The sequence below is a fragment of the Balaenoptera acutorostrata genome, chromosome 3 (genome assembly GCF_949987535.1).
Source record: "Balaenoptera acutorostrata chromosome 3, mBalAcu1.1, whole genome shotgun sequence".
Classification (NCBI taxonomy): Eukaryota; Metazoa; Chordata; class Mammalia; order Artiodactyla; family Balaenopteridae; genus Balaenoptera; species Balaenoptera acutorostrata.
This window is the reverse complement of record NC_080066.1, coordinates 155,120,677-155,136,331: the sequence shown is the minus strand read 5'-3', so window position 1 is coordinate 155,136,331 and position 15,655 is coordinate 155,120,677. Positions and strand designations below refer to the sequence as shown.

The following is a 15,655-nucleotide window of genomic DNA, read 5'->3' as shown; positions in this document are numbered from 1 at the left end:
GGCTGACATTTTGCATTGTGTTCTCACATTAGCGTTTGGGCCCAAGCCCAGACCAATTGCTTTTCCAGGGCCCACAGGCTGGTGCCTTTGCTTTCTGAATAGGAAACAGCATAGACTTCCAAGGCCCAGGTCTCTAGCAGCCTCCTTCCCAGGAGCTAATGGACATCCATGCCTGTTGGGGAAAGCAACTGGTAGTCATGCAGAATTTAGGGCAAGGTGGGCATAGAGGTTGCAATGCAGGGTCCCAAGGTGGGGCTCTCTGACTCTTGAGCCTACCACCCTGTCAAGTCCCCACTTCCGCCAGGCTTCATGTGCCCGCACTGGTATGCTCACCACCAGGGCTATAGCAATAGCCTTGGTACCCCTGGGGCCCAGCCCACGGTGGTTGAGGTTCACATAGGACTCCTCCATGTTCCGGATGAAGTAGGAGACGGGCACTACGCCCACAAGTTTGCAGGCCTCCAGGTACAGCTCCCTTTGTCCGGTGGTGAAAAATTTCTCGGTATCTGCAGAAAAAGATGCAAGTGGATGAAGTAGAGTCTCTCTTCTACCTTTGCCTTATCTCCCTGTTAACCCAGACCACATTCGATTCTGACTGGTGTCCCCTCTTATCTGAGGCTCTGTCCCTATGGGTGTATGTTCCAGCTCCAACTGGAAAGTCAGCCAGTGGTGGGAGACCCTAAATCCAGAAAGCCCCACGTGGACATCTCCCTTTGGGTAAGAGAGAAGGCCCCTGGTTTTAGGCTTCACGCTACCTAGGAGAAACAATGTGCTCCGCCCCGACCTTCCCAGGTTGACTGCACCTAGTGACTGAGCACAAGGACTTGTGAGCGCATCCTTGCCCACCTCAGGACAGCTTTGAAAGGCCAACCAGACAAAAAGCTGGTGATTTGTGATGGTTGAGGGAGTCTCCATTGCACTTTTAGTTTCACTATCACTGTAAAAATGTGAGCCACAAACAAAGTTTTCCTAAAGATTTAGAGAAGTACCAACTAGAAAAAGCCCAAGTAGGACACAGTGGGCTTCTGAAGGTGGCAGATCAGTGCAAAATGGAGAGACCCCCAAATCCGTCGGAAACAAACTTGCATTTGAGTGGGTTTGCTTCTTTCAAAGACTTGCACGTCATTTTTCCTCACAAAAAGGACTGTCATCCCTACTTTACCAATGACAGATCTAGCCCCAAATCACACACAGCTGATTATTGCTTAAACCAGCGAACAGAATGGGGGCTGCTCCTCTCCATTCTAACCTCTTGGGGGCTTTTGTTCCTTGGGCTTTAGACCATCCTGACTCGTGGTCGGTGGGCAGAGGGCCTCCCTGGGTTCTGGATGCCCCCACAGCACTGTCCTCATTAAGCAAGCTCTGTTGACACAGGGCTTTCTGTGGCCAGCGGGGGTCTAAGCCAGCATCTGTTTTTTTCCTTCAGATCTCAGAGTCTTTGGCCAACCCACCCCAGACATTTCTAAGACGGACAATGAAAGCTTTGTTGGTGAAAGGACAAGGTCTTTGCAAGGAAGTTGATTTTGCAGGCACAGCTGCAAATTGGCCTTCTTTTCCCAGTGGCTGCAGACCAGGATTTTTCAGCCTCGGCACTAAAGACATTTTGAGTTGGATAATTCTCTGCTGTGAGGGGCTGTTCCATGCAGTGTAAGATATCTGGCAGGATTCTTGGCCTCTGCCCATGAGATTCTAGCTAGTGGCATCCCCCCACCCGTCACCCCACCCTCAGTTTGCCAAGTGTCCCCTGGGGTGCAAAATCGCCTGTTGTATAGGAAGAGCAGCACGTGGTGGGCGAGCAACTTCCCCTCTTCCGTAGCCTCACCACCAGCTTGCTATTCCCTCCTGGCTCATGTCTCAGTTCATCCCAGGAAGCCCTTCCTGCCCCGTTCCTAGCATCTCAGCACCAGCTGTAGGGGCACCAGAAGCTGGAGGAGCTGAGCCCTGAGTGTCCTTCCGGCACAGAATAGTCGGTGCCAGATTCAGTCGTTAGGGGCTCCTACTGTTTGCCAAAGCAGAGTAGGTGACCCCCAGCTTTGTCCTTGGCACTCGCCGTTGATTCTGCGGACGCCTTCTAGCTGTATTCCCTAGGTTACATTTTAGAGGCAGCTTGCAACAATGTTATCACTTGCGGGGAGTGGTGGTGGGGAGGGGCAATGAGCTAGAAGCTGGAGTCTGGGACAAAACATCCAGTGTTTCCATCTGCCACCCCGCCAACCAAGTAAAATTCAGTGTCGCAGGCAATATCAGCAGCAGCCTTGAAGCAGAAAAGAAGTTAGGAAGGCAAGGGAGGAGGTCTGTGTTGAGGGTGAAGTATGTGGACCCTGGGGGGGCGGTAACCATGGAGACAGCGACACAGCGGAATTTGGCAGAGCAGCCTCCCCTGCACTCTGCGGCCACTGATCACAACCTACCACCTAGCGCCGGGACACGGGAGGGACAGGGCCACTGGGCTGGCCAGCCTCAGCCTGGGAAGTTTGGGGCCAGCCCATCAGGTGGAGCCAGCACTGTTCTGGCCCTGCTTCCCAAGTGTCCTTTTTGGCACTTCCTTCCTTGGGGAAACTGGAAAGGAGAAGAGGGTGGACGTGTTGTTTGCAATAACAGAGTCTTTGCTCCAACTCAGCCTGCACCCCTCCCCATACCCAGACACGCTTGGATTTGTTGAGGGAAAACACGGGGCTCTCAAGCTGGGGAAACAAGAACTCTAATGTGAGTAGACGAACGTCGCCAGGATGCAAGATGGGCCATAAATCCTCCAGGGGCCCCTGGAATATGGAATAGGGAAGGTAGATCGACAAGGGGGGGAACATGGGATCGGCAGACACTGGCAAACTCTCGGTGGCCTTGGGCAACGCACGCAATCCTTCTAAACCTCAGTTTCCCCCTCTGTAAAGGGCAAGTAATAATGCCTACCTCCCGGGACTATTGCAAAGGTGACATAAGATGCCACATGTGGAAACGTTCAGAAAACCAGAAGCCCCTGTTCACTTATTGCTCCAGCTTTCCACAAGCTGATGGGACCCCTCTGCTCATGAGTCCAACCACAAGCATGGGGCAGCAGAGACTGCTGCCCCCGGGCCAGCCTCAGGGAGGTCGTGGCATAAAACTGAGCACAGGTGTTTCTGCCCCGTTCCCTCTGCAGCACGTCCCACCGGGCAGAGCCTTGGCCAACTGGGAAACTGATTTCTCCAGCTTCTGAGGAAGGAGGCAAGCCACCCCTCACCCGCCAAAGGCCCACGCTCGCTCACCTTCAATCTCAAGGTCTGTTTCTGAGCTCTCCCGGGCTGGTTTCTCTTTTTCGACAGCCATGGGGGCTTCAGCCTCACAGTAGAGTGTTTCGTCACTGCTCTGCCGTGCCGACACGGTGTCACTCTCATCTGGAAGAAAAACTCATCTCCTTGATTCTGGAAATGAAACCTGCTGGCCTTTCAGGTGGAGCCCACCACTGGCCGCCCTGCGCCTCTGTTTCTCTCATCTGCAACCCGAGTCCTGGCTGCAACCTTTGTCCCTCAGCCTCGCGTGGCTCAAGGTGCCAAGGGACTACAGCCTGCCTTCAGCCCTGCCAGGGGGGCTCCCCTCTACGAGCCCTCTTTCCCTGACACAGAGCTGCCTCCTGGCTGAATCGTCTGTGCTAAACGTCCTTCGTGTTCTCTGGAGGCCTCGCTCCTGTCCCATCCCCTGTGTTGGGCCAGCCTTGGACGTTGGCTGCTTGCTCCTTCTTTTCCTTCTTATTAGCTCGGGTGGGGTTCAGGGTCTGCTTTACTCTTTCAGGGGAAGGACGTGTGCTGATGCCTAGACTTCCTCATTGGCAGGCACAGATGATGCTGGGAGGGCAAGGGGCAGGGCAGGTGACTTGGGTCAAATGTAAAATAAAGCGGAACAGAAGCAGTTCCAGAGAGTGAGAGGGATAACTTGATTCCTAAGGATCTGACCTAGCTTCTCTTCCTTCCGGTCCAAATTTATGACCACACAGAAGGAAGGGCTTGCAGATCTCCCTGGGATTGAAACTAATTGCTATGATTAAATACGTGTCCTGGGCTTCCCTCACACTAGTCCCCTGCACTTGCTAGATGTGATTTTTCTGCCGTTGGGCCACTGATCTGGAACCAGCCCTGGGCTTCTGAAAGCCACACAAAGTCCAGGGCTCGTCCTCCCACGTCAGCAGGATGCAATGGTTTCAGGAAGCCAGGCTGCACCACTGGATGGCCTGTCGGAACTCAACCAACCTTCTCTCTTCGGGTGGGCTGAGCATTCATGGCACGGGTCGCAAGTTTTGACCACCCGGTTTCTAAGATAGTGGAGTTCCTAATGATTCCATGCAGGTTTGTGTCCTTCTCAGCCCTTGTCCATGGACCCAAGCTCCAACATTTATTTCCCAGCCTATAAGACAAGGTCTGTGTGACAAGGGGTGGAAGTAGCAGTGATCAGACATTTAGAAGACATACAGCAGCTTAGCCATCAGACGTAGCCCTCAAAAAGTGATGATTTCTTAATTTTCTCACTAGAGAAACAATTTTAGAATTCCATCCAACCAGTGGAATGTTGGTAACTGTTTAACTGGCTCTCCAGAAAAAAAAAAAAAATCCTGCTTTGTAACGTTAGCCAATTCAGGTGGTGTAAATATTCCTAACATGGTTGATTTCCAACTACCAACATGACATCGGCCAGCTCACAGAATGAAAATTAAAGTCAGCCAGAGCTGGTATGAGCCAGTTCCAGTACAGCGTTGCATCCAACTTTCTCACTCCCTGTTTGGCAAGCCCCGAAGTCAGGTCAATGTCACACATCACCCCAATTCTGGAGGGTCCCAGGAGAGGAGGGAAGGGGGCTTCCGGGTCTACGTGGTCACTAGGCATTACACTGAGGCAGCCAGAAGGGCCTGAGTGGTGAGAAATGGGATGCATTTTCACCTTTTGTCTCAGGCTCAAGAGGGTCGTCATTGTCCATGGTGCCGGGGCCCTCTCAGGGGCTGCTGCCAGCTTCTTGCCACCTTTCTGCTGCTTCCCTAAGAAGCTACCTGTCGGTTCACCTCTGTCTCAAACTTTGCATACCCTTCCCTCACCTAGACAGATCCTGGGGGCTGGGGGCTGTAGTTACCCTTCCATCCCAGCAAGCCCTGGGGAGAGTGGGTTTTGGTGAGACATGTCTGGATTTGACCCCAACTCTGTCTGGGAAAGGTAGCTACTTCCCGGGATCATCAAGGAGAGAGGTACAGCTCTATTCCTGGGAGCCCTGTTGAAAGGATGCCCCCCCACCTGCAACTTTATGACTTAGGACCCACTTTCATTTCATCTTCAACATTCCATGACCTCATGCGGTCATTGTGATCCATGTGGGTGGACCTGGCAACAGCAAGCCTCCCACCCTCCTGGTGGCTCTGGTAGTCATCTTTTCTCTTATATCCGCTGGGACCAAGCCCAGGCTTGGCTGTGAGTGTGCAGGTGCTGTGCAGGGGCCTCTAGGTGGAGTTGTATTTTCCTCTGAGTCAGGACCAAACCCAAGCCCCTTAATCAGGTGACTGCTTTAAGCCGCCACCATGTTCTTCTCTCAAGGTGCTTCAGGTATGAAATATTTCAGTGATGGGTGAGGTCAGTTTTCTTCTTTGCAGTTCTTCTTGTTTTTTTCTTTCCCCCTGGGGAGAGTATCCTCAACCTTGGAGCAGAAGATCAAAAGCAAAGCACGACAAACATATGTTCTATCACTACAATTTGTTGCAGCCAAAACATTGTTCAAACTACCGGGCTGCCTAACTTGAAACCACTCAACCATCATTCCCACCCTTGGCTGTTTTCACATGTCTTGGAGTTGAAGTTCACTTGCAGTTTACTGTCAAGAGAACCTGGAGGCGTGTTTGTTCCTTCTTGATAAACTATCAGCACATCAACGGGCAGGTCAGTGACTGGAGGGCTTGGGGACATGAAAATCCCTCTTTGCCACTCAGAAGAATGATGAAGATCTGGGAATTTGTGTAGGAAAAACATAGTTAGAAACTTGGATCAAAAGAAATATGTAAATCTGAGATATTACTCATTCCTCCAGGCATTCATTCTGAAAAATATTTATGGAGCATCTATTACATACAAGGCACTAAGATAGGCATCATCGTGGGGGGGGGGAATGCAGATATGATTAAGACTTGGACCTTTCAACACATGTATAAAACAAGATAGAAATTGACAGGGCCACTCCTAGGTTGTGAGGGTCCTGGGCAAATAAATACTTTTGACAGAGCTCCTGTTCAAATAAACAATTTGAGTCATCCTAAATCAGCATGACAACATCATTCTAGTGGTCCAATCTCATGTGATTCTGTGAAAGAAATACTGAACAAGCCAGAGGGAGTGATCCACTCCTACGATGGACCATCTAATCAAAATGTACTTTAAACCACTAGTTTGTGAGATGATAGGCCCCCCGTGGTGCTGGGAGGTGGGCCTAAGGCATTTAGAGGTGGGAGGTGGACTGACTACAGGTTATCCACAGAGCAGGGCAAAAGAGACAGTCTCAGGGGAGGAGGGAGCTGTGATTTTGACTGGAAATGAGTCCAAGAGAATGTCACCCAGAGCAAGGTATGGCCAAATACTAAGAGAATGACCATGTTCTTCTTTATTGCCAATATTCTTGTTACAATCTATCTTTTAGTGGGGATCATGGCAGAGGGACCCTTTACTATCCTATAACCATTTATATAGCACTTATAAGTGCAGGCATTGTTCGATGGTCATTACATGTATTAACACATTTAAATTGTCTAACAACTATTATAAGATGCTATTTTTATTCCCATTTTATAGAGGAGAAAATTGAGCACAGAGAGGTTAAGTTACTGGCCCAAGGTCAAACAGTGAGAAAGTGGTAGATCTGCAATATAAGTGAAGTCGGTCTGGCTGCTGCTTCTCTACATTGACCCCCTTGCTATTCCTTGAACATGACAAGGTTGTTCCCCACTCAGGGCAACTGTTGTTCATGGTTCAAAAGGACCAAGTCGGGTCCGTTGCTTGTTTCTGTAATAAAGTTTTGTTGAAACACAGCCAGGATCACTCACTTAGGTATTTCTGTGGCTGCTTTCATGCTACAATGGCAAAGTCAAGCAGTTGCTCCAGAGACCCATGGCCTGCAAAGCCAAAAACATTTTCTATCTGGTCCTTTGGGAGAAAGATTGCTGTTGTATTTGATGGCCATTAGCATGGGATAATTACGGAAGGCCCTAGTACTCCAAGGGAAGGAATGGAGAGAAAAGAATCAAAGAAAGAAGGCTGGCAGGAGCCATGTGAGGAGGCAGGGTGAGGGAGCACAGCCACAGAAGGAAACAGATGTCTCATGATTAGGTGTAAGAATATCCAATTTTATGCAAGGGCTGTTTTTCTTTAAATGATAACTGTAAATCAAGTCAGATTTCAAATATGCGGGGGACTTTGAAAGAAAAGCACTTTCAGAATTATTTTGTAAAGCAAAAAAATCTTTGGAAAATACAGAGAAGTTCCCATTGTGTGTCTGTCCACCTTTGCAAGTCTGGATTTTACTATGCTTGGTTTCCTTACGAAACCAAAGCTCTTCAGAAAGAAGGATTTTTCATTAATTAATTACTAATGAATGAATGAATGAATGTGTTGAATGCCCTGGCACTGGGCTGGGTGATGGGGTTGGAATGGTGAACCTCATGAAGTATACAACTTACTGAGATACTGATGAGTAAACAGACAGTGACAGTGTTGAGCCCAAAGTAAGCGAGGATGTTTCAGAAGCAAATAGGAGGAGGCTTCTGGCCCAGACCGGGGCTGTGGGCAGTGGTGTGTCTGTGGGTGGGTGGGTGTAGGAGATCTGGGAAAGCTTCCTCGAGGAAGGAATGTCTAGGCTGAGACTTGAAAGTCTGTTAGGCAGTAATTGGGTGAAGGCAGAGGGATGGGGTAGACCTGGTGGGGAAGGAGAGGTATTTGAGGCTGAGAAAAAAAGCATATAAAAGTCCCAACAGCATGTTAGAGTCTCAGGCAGTTTAGCAGTGTGATTCTTGCCTCCAGGGAGAGTTGTGATAGGAAGGAAGAGCTAAGAGATGAGATGGGAGGTGAGCAGAGGGCAATAATGAAGGGCCTTCAATGCTATGCTATGGAGTTTGACTGAATTTTGAAGAGAGTGAGGGTTTGCAAAGAGGTTTTTAACCAGCAGTATGACCCGATGTGATTTGCATGGTAGAAAGATTGTTCCGGCCGCAGTGTGGAAAGTGGATGGAGGGTAGGAGGAGGATCAACACCAGTTAGGAGTGGCTGCAGGGAGGAAGTGGACTGACTAAATAAATATAGAGAAGGCCAAACCACCTGGGCTTGGGGACAGATCAGATATGAAAGTAAAAGATGGGGAAAAAGCAGGAAGCCAGGATAACTTGATAGATGATTGTGCCACTCACAAAGAAGAGGACTGAGAAGCTGGGGTAGTGGATTTTTAGTGGATGGTAGGGGAAGGAAATGAGTGCAACTTTGTGTGTTGGGTCTTTAAGGTGCTTCTGAGACATCTGCTGGAGAAATCTATAGGCAGAAGGATTTATGAGTCTATGGCCCAAGAAAAGGGTTAAAAATGTAGATGTGTGAGTTATCTGTATATGGATGCTATTTGAAGCCATTGGAGTGGTGAAAGTTTCACAAAGAGGCACTTTAAAGAAGAGGAGAGAGGCCAAGGATGAAATCCTAGAAATACCATCATTGAAAGGATGGAACAGAAATAAAAGGTACTAGGACAAAATGTCCACAGAGTTGGAAGGAAAATGAGAATGTCACAGAACTTGAGGGAAGAGAATCTTCTAAGAAGGGGGAGTTATGCAAATTTACAGAATATTCAAGAAATAATAAAGCTTGGAGAGTGTCTATTGAATTTATCCACAAGGAAGGCATTGGGAACTTTGGTGGGGAGTCAGTGGAGTGATGAGGGTGGAAGCTGGACCTCAGTGGAATGAAGATGAATGAGGGGTGAGGAAGGAGACAGAGGAGCAGACAAGTCTTTCAAGAAGCTTGGCTTTGAAGGAGATGTGGGGAGATGGAGGAATGGCTGGAGGGGGCCATCGCCTGACTCTCATAATATAGGAGTGATTTGAGCATGATTAAGTGTTGATGGGAAAGAGTCAGGGAAGAAAAGGAGAGGGATAAGCAGAAGGAGCACAGTCTCTGAGGAGGCAAGAGTGGGGGATCCCAAGCGTGGTGGAGCGGTCAGCCACTGTGTTGGGAGGGAAAGAGGAAAAGGTGGTTGCTGATGCTGGCCAGCGTGTTGGTGTGGCAACGGGGAGCAGAGAGTTTTCACTGGGTGGTTCTATTTTTTCTCTAAAGTTGATCTTCAGAGCAGGAAGGGAGGCAACAGAACAGCAAGTTTGAAAAGAATGGTCATTGTGGAAATAGGAGAGAGAGCTAATGAAGAAAACAGAATGGCTGGGGAAAGTTGAGGGCTAAAGTGAGGTTGCAGACCAGCACACTAATAGCTCCAGTCTTTGCGGCTGGTAATTGTTTCACTGGTGCTCAGCAGCCCAGATGTAAGAGCCAAGAAGGAGAATGGCTTTTACTAACCTAGGCAGGTGTCATCAAAGAACAGTGGGCAAGAGAGTCAATATTAGGAAGAGAGTGATTTAAAAAATGGCTCATGGGTTCAATGGAGTTAAAGAACAGATGATGCAGGAGTGAAAGTGAGAGAGGCAGAAAGCCATGAGGTGATCCATTAGAGTGGGGGTGTGAGTTTATGATTCTAGAGGTGGAGCGGTACCCTGTAATGACACATCAAGGGTGTCTGAAGTACAGTGGGAATTAGGTCATGAGGAGGTGGTGACAATGAGCTTCTAGGATTTGGGATGGCTTATCCACAATAATGATGCAAGGACTTGAGGTAGGGAAGACTGGGAGTCCAGGGCTAGAGTCTTCAATGAAAGGGGAGGAGTTGACCTGAGGTCAAGATAAGACCAAGGTGAAGCTGGGGTAAATACTGATGAGTGCTTGATAAATCTCTAAAGAATATATGAATGCATGAATCGGAAAGAGTGAAAGAATGAATGCATCAACTCAGACCAATCCGTCACATTCTTCCCAGAAGAATGTTACTAGGAGTGTATGGTTACTAGGAGTTCCTAGTAACCAATTACTAAGAGTGTATGGGTCTCAGATTATCATAAAAGTTGAGCATAGGCAATTCTTTTCAGCCTATCCTATCTGACAGGCTGTTTGAGGCCTTTACACCTGCATGGATTCAGTACAGTAGCCACTACCATCTTATAGCTACTGAGCCCTTGAAATGTGGCTAGTATGAATTGAGATGGGCTGTCCACATGAAACACACACTGGATTTCAAAGACTTAGTAGAAAAAAAAGGAAAAAACCCACAAAATATCTCATTTTAAAATATTGATGACATGAAAATGCTAAATTTTTAAGTGTGATTAAATAAAACATTATTAAAATTAATTTCACCTGCTTTTTTTCCAACCTTTTATATGAGGCTATTAGAAAATGTTAAAGCACATATGTGGTTGACATGATAATTGTCTTGGGCAGCACTGCTCTAGGCTTTGGTCAGTAGCCTCTGCAATCCTGAAGGAAGCGTTATGCCATCCTGTATATTGCACAGTTCAACCAATAAATTAATAAAAGCAGCCACCATGTTGAACTTCCATACATGCCTGTTAGCATAAGTAAAATATGAACCGTCGAGGGCTTATCCTATATAAAGGAAATTTCCCTCTAAAAGAACATTTTAAATCCCTGAAAGTATTGAAAAACCTCCCACCTGCCCCATTAGGTAGGTTCTGGCTCCTTGAAAACACTCAGTGGTGGAGGCAGATGTTTATCATTGCCTGCGCTGTGGTCACAGTTGGGATGAATTGAGGGGCTCATGTGGTCCCTCTTCTTGGAATATTTCTGACATGATGAGGCTGCAGATGGTGCAGATTATACTTGTAATTTTCCTTTGACCGGGGATTCATGAGGCTGCACTTCTCCTGAACAAATCTCCTTGGATCTGCTGTTATGGCTTTCTTAGCAGTGCCACATTACAGTTTGGAAGGCCCTTATTTCTGCCCAGAATTGTGGAAGATGACCCTACATTAGCAGTAGCCAGAGTTGTTTTGGGCCTAAATTTAAAAAAATGTCATAGTAAACACTGAGAGCTTACCCTGTGTTGGGCAAGGTGAAGAAACTGAAGCTCCAAGAGGTTAGGTAATTCCTCAGCTAGGAAGTGGCAGAGTCAGGATCTGAACCCAGGTGGTCTAACTCCAAAGCTTGTGATCCTTTCCAGCATAGCTGATAATGGATCAGGAAACAAAAAGAAGCCAGCCTCGCTTAATTGGCCTCAGGAAAAGGCTCTGAAAGAACATGGCATCAGTTGGCCTGACATATTTTGCCCACATGTTCATTGAACAGCCCAGCTGAGGGTAGGTCCTTTAGCAGAGGACTGTACATCAGGATAACTTGGTGAGTGTTTAAGGGCCCCATCCCTGACCTGTTAAATCAGAACCCTGGGACTAGGGCCTAGGAAGTTGTATTTTAAAAACATTTGCAGCAGAGGGCAGACAGCAGAAGCAAGAAGAACTACAATCCTGCAGCCTGTGGAACAAAAACCACATTCACAGAAAGATAGACAAGGTGAAAAGGCAGAGGGCTATGTACCAGATGAAGGAACAAGATAAAACCCCAGAAAAACAGGCTTCCCTGGTGGCACAGTGGATAAGAATCCACCTGCCAATGCAGGGGACACGGGTTCGAGCCCTGGTCCGGGAAGATCCCACATGCCGCGGAGCAACTAAGCCTGTGTGCCCCAACTACTGAGCCTGCACTCTAGAGCACACAAGCCACAACTCCTGAGCCTGTGTGCTACAACTACTGAAGCCCATGCACCTAGAACCCATGCTCCACAACAAGAGAAGCCCCCTCAAAGAGAAGCCCATGCACTGTAATGAAGAGTAGCCCCTGCTCGCTGCAACTAGAGAAAGCCCACGCGCAGCAACGAAGACCCAAGGCAGCCAAAAAAAAAAAACCAAACAAACAAAAACAAAACAGAAAAACAACTAAATGAAGTGGAGATAGGCAACCTTCCAGAAAAAGAATTCAGAATAATGATAGTGAAGATGATCCAGGACCTCAGAAAAAGAATGGAGGCAAAGATTGAGAAGATGCAAGAAATGTTTAACAAAGACCTAGAAGAATTAAAGAACAAACAAACAGAGATGAACAATACAATAACTGAAATGAAAAATACACTAGAAGGAATCAATAGCAGAATAACTGAGGCAGAAGAAAGAATAAATGACCTGGAAAACAGAACGGTGGATTTCACTGCTGTGGAACAGAATAAAGAAAAAAGAATGAAAAGAAATGATGACAGCCTAAGAGACCTCTGGGACAACATTAAATGCAACAACATTCGCATTATAGGGGTCCCAGAAGGAGAAGAGAGAGAGAAAGGACCCGAGAAAATATTTGAAGAGATTATAGTCGAAAATTTCCCTAACATGGGAAAGGAAATAGCCACCCAAGTCCAGGAAGCACAGAGAGTCCCATACAGGATAAACCCAAGGAGAAACACGCCGAGACACATAGTAATCAAATTGGCAAAAATTAAAGACAAAGAAAAATTATTGAAAGCAGCAAGGGAAAAACGACAAATAACATACAAGGAAACTCCCATAAGGTTAACAGCTGATTTCTCAGCGAAACTCTACAAGCTGGAAGGGAGTGGCATGATATACTTAAAGTGATGAAAGGGAAGAAAGTACAACCAAGATTACTCTACCCGGCAAGGATCTCATTCAGATTCGATGGAGAAATCAAAAGCTTTACGGACAAGCAAAAGCTAAGAGAATTCAGCACCACCGAACCAGCTCTACAACAAATGCTAAAGGAACTTCTGTAAGTGGGAAACACAAGAGAAGAAAAGGACCTACAAAAACAAACCCAGAACAATTAACAAAATGGTAATAGGAACATACATATCGATAATTACCTTAAATGTAAATGGATTAAATGCTCCAGCCAAAAGACATAGATTGGCTGAATGGATACAAAAACAAGACCCATATATATGCTGTCTACAACAGACCCACTTCAGAGCTAGGGACACATACAGACTGAAAGTGAGGGGATGGAAAAAGATATTCCATGCAAATGGAAATCAAAAGAAAGCTGGAATAGCAATTCTCATATCAGACAAAATAGACTTTAAAACAAAGACTAGGGGCTTCCCTGGTGGCGCAGTGGTTGAGAATCTGCCTGCCAATGCAGGGGACACGGGTTCGAGCCCCGGTCTGGGAAGATCCCACGTGCCACGGAGCAACTGGGCCCGTGAGCCACAATTACTGAACCTGCGCGTCTGGAGCCTGTGCTCCACAACAAGAGAGGCCGCGACAGTGAGAGGCCCGCGCACCGCGATGAAGAGTGGTCCCCACTCGCCGCAACTGGAGAAAGCCCTCGCACAGAAACGAAGACTCAACACAGTCATAAATAAATAAATAAAAGAACGTGAATTTCTTTTAAAGAAAAAAAAGCAAACTGGGCTATTCATTTCAGTAACAGTCAAGGGGTCTTAGTTTGCATTCAATTTCCAATCAGTTTCTCAATCTATTTCATCTGAAGTCTCCACATTACCCACTATAAAAAAAAAAACAAAAAAAAAACAAAGACTATTACAAGAGACAAAGAAGGACACTACATAATGATCAAGGGATCAATCCAAGAAGAAGATATAACAATTATAAATATATATGCACCCAACATAGGAGCACCTCAATACATAAGGCAACTGCTAACAGCTATAAAAGAGGAACTCGACAGTAACACAATAATAGTGGGGGACTTTAACACCTCACTTACACCAATGGACATATCATCCAAACAGAAAATTAATAAGGAAACACAAGCTTTAAATGACACAATAGACCAGATAGATTTAATTGATATTTATAGGACATTCCATCCAAAAACAGCACATTACACTTTCTTCTCAAGTGCGCACGGAACATTCTCCAGGATAGATCACATCTTGGGTCACAAATCAAGCGGAGCTGGAGGAATCAGACTCCCTGACTTCAGACTATACTACAAAGCTACAGTAATCAAGACAATATGGTACTGGCACAAAAACAGAAACATAGATCAATGGAACAGGATAGAAAGCCCAGAGATAAACCCACGCACCTATGGTCAACTAACCTATGACAAAGGAGGCAAGGATATACAATGGAGAAAAGACAGTCTCTTCAATAGGTGGTGCTGGGAAAACTGGACAGCTACATGTAAAAGAATGAAATTAGAACACTCCTTAACACCATACACAAAAATAAACTCAAAATGGATTAGAGACCTAAATGTAAGACCGGACACTATAAAACTGTTAGAGGAAAACATAGGAAGAACACTCTTTGACATAAATCACAGCAAGATCTTTTTTGATCCATCTCCTAGAGTAATGGAAATAAAAACAAAAATAAACAAATGGGACCTAATGAAACTTAAAAGCTTTTGCACAGCAAAGGAAACCATAAACAAGACGAAAAGACAACCCTCAGAATGGGAGAAAATATTTGCAAACGAATCAACGGACAAAGGATTCATCTCCAAAATATATAAACAGCTCATGCAGCTCAATACTAAAAAAACAAACAACCCAATCCAAAAATGGGCAGAAGACCTAAATAGACATTTCTCCAAAGAAGACATACAGATGGCCATGAAGCACATGAAAAGCTGCTCAACATCACTAATTATTAGAGAAATGCAAATCAAAACTACAATGAGGTGTCACCTCACACCAGGTAGAATGGGCATCATCAGAAAATCTACAAACAACAAATGCTGGAGAGGGTGTGGAGAAAAGGGAACCCTCTTGCACTGTTGGTGGGAATGTAAATTGATACAGCCACTATGGAGAACAGTATGGAGGTTCCTTAAAAAGCTAAAAATAGAATTACCATATGACCCAGCAATCCCACTACTGAACATATACCCAGAGAAAACCATAATTCAAAAAGACACATGCACCCCAATGTTCATTGCAGCACTATTTATAATAGCCAGGTCATGGAAGCAACCTAAGTGCCCATCGACAGACGAATGGATAAAGAAGATGTGGTACATATATACAATGGAATATTACTCAGCCATAAAAAGGAACAAAACTGGGTCATTTGTAGAGACGTGGATGGATCTAGAGACTGTCATACAGAGTGAAGTAAGTCAGAAAGAGAAAAATATCGTATATTAACACATATATGTGGAACCTAGAAAAATGGTACAGATGAACTGGTTTGCAGGGCAGAAAGTGAGACACAGATGTAGAGAACAAACGTATGGACACCAAGAGGGGAAAGCGGCAGGGGGTGGGGGTGGTGGTGTGATGAATTGGGAGATTGGGATTGACATGTATACACTGTTGTGTATAAAATGGATGACTAATAAGAACCTACTCTATAAAAAAAATAAATAAAATTAAATTAAAAAAAAAACATTTGCAAGTGTTAAGGGAACCATCATTTTACAAAACCTAGTCTCTAGATAAGTGCCTTGATTTAGGATCTGATTTGGAACCTGGACTTCTGGGTACTTATTGGGACAACATGGAAGGACATACAAGGAAGGTTTATTTAAGCCATATCAAGGAAGTGATCTGACTTTGGAGCCTCCTTAGGTAAAGTTAACATTTG

At 45.9% G+C, this 15,655-nt stretch overlaps 1 protein-coding gene across 1 annotated transcript in view; it reads right to left on the bottom strand.

Annotated features, from left to right (window-relative positions):
• The window catches only part of LRRC74A (leucine rich repeat containing 74A), a 31,275-nt gene extending 26,331 nt beyond the window's left edge, over positions 1-4,944 (bottom strand). The window contains exons 1-3 of the mRNA XM_007184564.2: positions 4,908-4,944; positions 3,246-3,374; positions 334-506 (exon numbers count right to left, since the gene is read on the bottom strand). Coding sequence (XP_007184626.2) covers positions 334-506; positions 3,246-3,374; positions 4,908-4,944 — 339 coding nt within the window. The remainder of the gene's footprint in view (positions 1-333; positions 507-3,245; positions 3,375-4,907) is intronic.
• Positions 4,945-15,655: the final 10,711 nt, after the last annotated feature.